This window comes from Oratosquilla oratoria, chromosome 32 (assembly GCF_046742065.1).
Source record: "Oratosquilla oratoria isolate Oo_2021 chromosome 32, ASM4674206v1, whole genome shotgun sequence".
Classification (NCBI taxonomy): Eukaryota; Metazoa; Arthropoda; class Malacostraca; order Stomatopoda; family Squillidae; genus Oratosquilla; species Oratosquilla oratoria.
Window position 1 is genome coordinate 31,989,123 of NC_134808.1, and position 7,500 is coordinate 31,996,622.

At 37.8% G+C, this 7,500-nt stretch overlaps 1 protein-coding gene across 1 annotated transcript in view; it reads right to left on the minus strand.

Annotated features, from left to right (window-relative positions):
- The window catches only part of LOC143017635 (uncharacterized), a 148,311-nt gene that overhangs the window by 98,227 nt on the left and 42,584 nt on the right, over positions 1-7,500 (minus strand). Inside the window, exon 2 of the mRNA XM_076172422.1 lies at positions 4,844-5,839. Coding sequence (XP_076028537.1) covers positions 4,844-4,882 — 39 coding nt within the window. The 5' untranslated portion in view covers positions 4,883-5,839. The remainder of the gene's footprint in view (positions 1-4,843; positions 5,840-7,500) is intronic.

The following is a 7,500-nucleotide window of genomic DNA, read 5'->3' on the forward strand; positions in this document are numbered from 1 at the left end:
GCTGAATGTCTAATTTTCACCAGAATAAAAGCAACAAAGGGAGTTGTCACGTATCGAAGGCCTTAACCTTCAGAGATTTTATTCTGCTGAAGGCACACCACTTTGCTAACAGGATGCAGTCGCTCTTAACGTAGCGGCACACTAGGAAATCTCGCTAGCATGCTACTTACTTTTGCTACTCAGTTGAAGTAGAAACGACTTCGGTTACAATATTCTAGATTTCCGAAGAGCATCTCAACCATGTGTCTAACATTCGTATTCTATCTAGGTTTAGCTTCTCACTATATGACGCAAGAGTAATTTAACATTTGGAAATTCGAAAAACAGAAGATCATAACTGAATGCGTTTCTACTCAAACGAAGTAGCAAAACCAAGTAGCATGATGATGATGATGATGATATGGTTTAATATCACAAACTCCCCTCTAACGGGAAGCTAGGACGGTGCCTGTTATAGAAGACTATGAACCGTGACCTTAGTTCAACTTCGCCGGTGGCAGGGGTCGACCCCCCCCCCCCGACTTTCGCCGCAAGTAACGACGCCATAACCCGCGCGCTTGTAAAATAGAATGATAATTTTCTCCCTAAGGGTTAGAAGGTGGGTGGCTTGTTTTCAAAAACTAATTTTCAGCCAGAACAAACTCGGTTCAAAGTTCAATTTTGAATAGCGTTGCTACTATTTTTTTTCCCTGGCGGTGCCAATGACCCTAATACTGTTAATGTGGAAATATTAGCCGTTTTTCGGCATAATTTGGCGGAATGAAAAATTAACTTTTCCGCCACCAGATGATCTTTTTTTTTCGCGGTATGATTAGATTTCTGCGAACTCTGGTTTTTGCATTGTAACTTTGGCGCCATTGCCCTGCCAGTCAGTGTTCCTCACCGCGCTGGTAGAAATGCATGTTGTTCCCTGTATTATATTCCATAACCTCTCTCTCTCTCTTCCTCTCTCTCTTTCTCTCTCTCTCCTCTCATTCACCTTTCCTCTCTCTCATTCACTCCCTCCCCCTCCCTCTCCCCCCTCTCTCTCTCTCTCATTCGCCTTTCCGCTCTCTCTCTCACTCACCCCCCCGCCTTTCTCTCTCATTACAAAGGATTACATAGGCAGAGCATGCCGACAGGAGACCTTCTGGTCCATATCTAGGTCGGATGCGAAAAAATCATAATAATAAATGAATAAATAAAAACTATAATAATGTACATAACAAATAAAATACATAAATAAATGCATAGGTATAGCTGAATAATAAACAAACAGACAAATAGTAAATAATAATAAATTGACATATAACTAATAATAAATGAGAATCAAACAGACAAATGATAAAAAAGTAATTTAAGATAAATTATAATCATTACAGCATCTTGCTTAGGTGTTTATCTAAATGATTCTTAAAGCTTCGAACTGAACTACATTGCACTGCCTCTGCAGGAAGTTTATTTAATTCATTAACTACACGGTTGGCGAAGTTGTTTCTACCCACTTCCAAACTGAATCTATTTCTGGACAGTTTGAGACCATTGTTTCTTGTCCGATTCTCATTCAGAGTGAAAATTTTGTCACTTTTGATGTTGTCAATTCCCTTTAGAATTTTAAAGACCTGTATCATTCACCTCTCCTCCCTCCCTCACTCACCCTCTCTCTCTCTCTCTCTCTCAACTCACCCACCTCTTTCTATTTCTATTTCACTCACTCAACCTGTTCCTCTCTCCCTCTCACTCACCCTTCTCTCTCTCTCCCTTACTCATCCCCTCTCTTATCACTATTCCCCCCTCTCTCTCTCTCTTTCTCTCTTTCACTCACTCACCACCCCATCCCCTTCTTTTTCTCTCTTTCTCCTTGGAACTGAGGATCTCAACCCGTTTCTTCAAGAATCCTTTGAATTATGAAACGCTGTCTGTTTGTTCACGAGTCTTCGGAGGTCACTTCAACGCTGAGACAGATCGTCGGGTCTTTGGCTTTTGTCTTCCCTTGGGAACCTCTTGGGACTACTTGAGGTCCACGAAGACCCTCCGGACAAGAACGGTATATAACCAGGACCTTGATGATACAAAAAAAAAAAAAAAAAAAAAAAAAAAAAAAAAAAAAAAAAAAAAAAAAAAAAAAAAAAAAAAAAGAAACAAAAAAAGCAAAAAAAAAAAAAAAAAAAAAAAAAAAAGAGAAAAAAAATAAAATGGAAAGAAACAGAGTAAAGTGAATAATGAATAAATGAATAAAGTGAATAAATGAATAAATAAATAAAATAAGTAAAATAGATAAACAAATAAATAAATATAACAAAAATATAAATGAATAGATAAATAATCAATGATAAAGTTAATCAAGTAAATAAATGGGTAACTAAACAATTAAATGAAAGTAATGAATATATAGATAAATCGGTGAATAAATAAAAAATAAAGGAGCAAATAAATTAATAAAATAGATTAATAGATAATGAACAAAATAGATTAATAAATAAATTAATAAAATAGATTAATAGATAATGAATAAAATAGATTAATAAATAAATGAATAAAATAGATTAATAAATACATAAAAAAAATGCTCGGAGGGAGGTTGTCTTTAATCTTCATCATTTTATCTGCTTCTCCCTATGACTACTCATCGTAGTGACAGGAAACTGGAGAGCTGGATTCTCTACTTTTTATTATATAAAGATATAAACTTACAATGACCTTTACTAATACTGCCCCCAGGTCCTCTGACGTTAGAGAAAATCGTTAAATCACTCACGACACAATGTTCTCGTAACAGGTAGGTTGGCTAAGGAGACTAACCCTAAAGCCTAAGGCTGCAGATGGATTAGGTTAGTTAGTAAAACATCTTAGAGTGAGCTGGAATAAAGATATATGTCACAACATGGGCATATGTGATTTGGTTTGGTTTTCAAACAGTTGGAGTCTTTTTTTTTTATCTGAATATAATCGTTAGATTGTGACAAAGGATTACAAAGGATTACAAAGAAAGAGCATGCAGAGGGGAGACCTTTTGGTCCATAGCTAGGTCGGATGTGGAAAAGATAAACAGATAAACAAATAAATAAACAAGTAGATAAAAGAATAAAATAAATAGACAATGATAAATAATAAACAAAAATAACAATAATTTATAATAGATAATATATAAATACATAAAAAATAAACAGATAGATAATAATAACTAAATAGATAAAAAAAAAATGGCAGGCATTAGGTGCTTATCTCAATGAATCTTAAAACTTCGAACTGTACTATATTGGACTGCCTCTACAGGAAGTTTATTCCTTTAATTTACTACACGGTTGGCGAAGTTGTTTCTACTCTTTTCCAAATTAAATATACTTCCTCATTCGCATTCAGAGTGAAATTCCCGTCACTTTTGATGTTGTTAAATCCCTTTAGAATCTTAAAGACCTGTATCAAATCACATCTGAGACTACGCTTTTTTATAGGGAAAATAGACTCATATCTTAATAGACTTTTGTATGATTTATTTCTGATATTTGGAAACAGTTTTGGGGCTCGCCGTGACCATACGGACATAGCATATTCCAAATGTGGACGAACTAATGATTTACATAGTTTGTTAATGACATATAGACTTTTAAAATCAAAAGATCACGCAATCAGTCCTAGAATCTTATTTGCCTTCTATGAGGCGAAAATACAATGCTTAGGTGATTTGAGAACATCACTGATAATAAATTACTCCGAGATCTTTCTATCTATTTTGTTAACGATTTTCCAAATAAATTGTAATCATAATTGCTGTTATTTTTACCTGTGCATAACATTACATTTACTTGTGTTAAATTTCATTAGCCACCTTTCAGACCATTGCTGTAGTTTATTTAAAACTTCTTGAATATCTAGTTGGTTTAAGTGATCATTTGCCATTCCGCACAGTTTTGTATCATCAGGAAATTTGGATACATTGAGGAGCTCCATTCGTAAAAATTTTCCATCTAGAAGTTTTGCCATTTAGAAAAACTCTCTGTTTATGACCGTTTAACCAATTTCTGGTCCAGATTAATAGACTACCACTTATTCTGTATGAAGTTAATTTAGCAAGTAGTAACCAGAACACAGCATTAATTTTTTTCCCTTTAGAGAAAAGGTTAATGTCTGTTGATCTTTGTAGTGGTCATAAACCCCTTCAGCAAGATGAAAAGCCTGATTTACTTGATTTAACTGAGGGCGAGGGGAGAAAGTCCGGGTCAACGAACGGGGTAAAAGCTCTCCCCCCTCCCCCTCCCCCCTACCCCTCCCTCCTCCCCCTCCCCCCTCCCACCTCCCACCATTATTCCCTCGATCAGCTTAGGAATTCTTTAGAATACCTGATGATATATATATATATATTTTTTTTTATAAAAACCTTAGATAAAACATTGTTCTACATCACATTTGATTTTGGTTTAAACCACTCACTATGATACCGCACTCAGCATATTTTGCTTTGGCTAACTCTGAATGATTTTATTTAGCTGCAAATAGGACCTTTCGCTGAAAGAGTTAAGACTATTTCAGTTAACCAATACGGTGAAATGATGCTCTTCAGATGTCGTGTTCTGGTGTATATATACATCCATGATACATATACATACATATATATATATATATATATATGTATATATATATATATATATATATATATATGTATATATATATATATATATATATATATATATACACATATATATTAAAAAGACAAAAAAGCGCATTGCTGCAATTGACACCGCTTTGGTTTATCAGGGGTTTTTCACTTCCCACTGTGTGGGGGTGGGATGGTGATTTTAATGCTACATATCTTACTTCAGCTTTAAGGATCCTTAGTGACTAAAAGAAGTCTATGTATACTCACCCACGACTGGGGTATCTCTACACTTTGGCCGCACCCCATCTTGTCGAAATAAAATCTCTTTGCGATGTCGAAAATCTCGCGAAGTTGGAGATCTAGCGAAGGTCAAAGATCTTGCGAAGTCTGAGATCTCACGAAGTCGAAGATCTTGCGAAGTCTGAGATCTCACGAAGTCCAAGGTCTTCCGCAAGTTTGAGCTCTCTTAAAATCGAAGACCACGCGAAGTCGGAGATCTCGCGAAGTCAAAGTCACTAAGTCACTCAGACCTCAACGTTTCACCGAGGCTAATCCACTGTTGCTATGGAAACACAAAAGACTCAGGTCTCTTTCTCTCATTTGTTATTATTATCTTTCATTAATCCTCTTTTTCATCGACCGCACTATTCGTCAAGCTAAGTTCAAATGAACGTGTCGGTTCTCGTGAAACACTGATCTTATGTTCATCACGTACACAGGTAACAAACACTGAACATCGATTCTCAGTGGTCACAGGTAACTGTCACTTGCCCTGGCACGAAGTCCAAAGCACAGACTTCGACACAGCTAAGAGCCTCCGAAGCAAACTATCTCAAAACTTTTCCTTAGAAATGCATCGGAGAACGTGGATTGTCCACCTAGGTGGCTTCAGTGGGGGAAAAGTCTCCGGCTTCTCCCGTAGGTATAAGAACACAGACTTCGATCACAGCTCCTTCAAAAGCAAAGTATGTTAAAACTTTTTCTTACGAATACACCCGGGAACGTGGATTGTCCCCCTGGCTTCAGAGGGAAAAAGGCCCTGGCTCCTGCCGTAGATACAATAACTCTTCACCATCTTTCCCTTTTATGGTTTATTGAAATTCCAAGTCTGTTAAAGGTCTCTGTGCAGAAGGCGGAGTCTACGAACTCCTCTTCCTCCTCCTTCAGATAGGTCCTCGGGTGCTTGGCGGCGAAGTAGGAAGTATTTCGTCCTCCGCCTTCGCATATCCTCAAGGGACGCGCCCCAAACCGCCGTTGTCAATCCTGGAGGAGAAAGAAATAATGGATCACGAGTGAAGACCAAGGAGGAGGACCGTTTGGTCCGTGGTGGGGCGAGTTGTACAGGAAAAAGAAAACATACGTATTTGTCATTAAATGATGATAATGATGATGATGATGATGAAAATGATAATGAAAATTATGATTATTATGATGATGATAATTATGATGACAATGACGGTGGTTATGATGATAATGATGATGGTGATGATGATGATGATGATGATGATGATGATGATGATGATGATGATGACGATGATGATAATGATGACGATGATAATGATAATGAAGATGATGATGATGACAATGATAATGGCGATAATGATGACGATGACGACGATGACGATGATGATAGCGATAATGATAACTATAATGATGACGATAACTGTTGACTTCAATTTCACAAACTAGAAACCTAGATCCCTTCAGTGTCTGTCAACACTCCTTGGACTCTATTAATAGATCTCACTGAGAAGGGACCTTTCACTATTGTTTGTATTACATTAGCGAGGGACTGTGTCTAAGGGCCCAGTCACACCAAGCTTGCGAAGAAATTTGGGGAAAGCCTGCTTTCCCACCCTAGATACCGTCACTGCCTCCCTCCCGACGCTCCACCGCCTCGCCACGCCACTAGACACAGAAATAGGCTCGTACCAATCAAAGCGCCAGGGACTGACCGCTACAAAAACAGTGCCATCCCATCCATTGTGCACATAATCAACTCTATGTGAACCTGTACCGTGTATATACTCTAATTCTTATATTTTTAATCAGCTTTTGCATTATATTATTGTCAGTGTACTACTGGTATTGAAATAAACCTTTTATTATTATTATTATTATTATTTATTTTATTACCTGTTTCCGACCACCGGCGACCAGACTCATTTGTGCTGTTCCTCTGTTTATGAAAAGAATTGAAGACGAATTGGAATGAATCTCCCCCCTTCTCCCCCTCATGAAGATGAATATGAAACAGCCAGCTGACACTAACAAAATTGCCACCGTCGAAGGTGGTCGGAAACAGGTCGTAAGCTTGGTGTGACTGAGGCTTAAGCCACTGGCCTGTAGTTGTAGGACGAGAAGATCAGTCACCCGTTGTGAGCTCTCCCCAAGGGAAAGGTAGAAAAAAGTACAATATTCATAGAGTTCTTGGGCCCTGTTCAGAGACAGAATACCAGCCCCTCAGGGCTGCACCTCCACAAGAAGATGAGAGTAGTGACTGGCTTTGAAGGCGGACGACAGGGAGACCATTCTACCTGACGACCCTCCTGTTAATACTTTAACCTGGTTTAGATGCTGAAGTTCGAGAACAGAGCGAGGTTATGACAGATAGTGGTTTTCTAAAGAATGAGTGATTCTTGGAAGACTCCACGTTTATTAAAGACATACAACACGTGCATAATAATCCTCTTAAGTGGAAGTATTTGATATGTATCTTCATCACAAATATGCAGAATTTACTTTCTAGGGAGACGCATCAACTGCTAGAAGATTATCCTAGAATTCTAGGTTACAGGGTACTTAGCTATAGCATGATTCTTTCCTTTCATCATACGTGCATGCATAGCCAGGGCAAGGGGTAGTCACTGGTGGATAAAGGGCATTGCACTGGGGATTAAGTTAATCAAAAGGTGAAAATTACA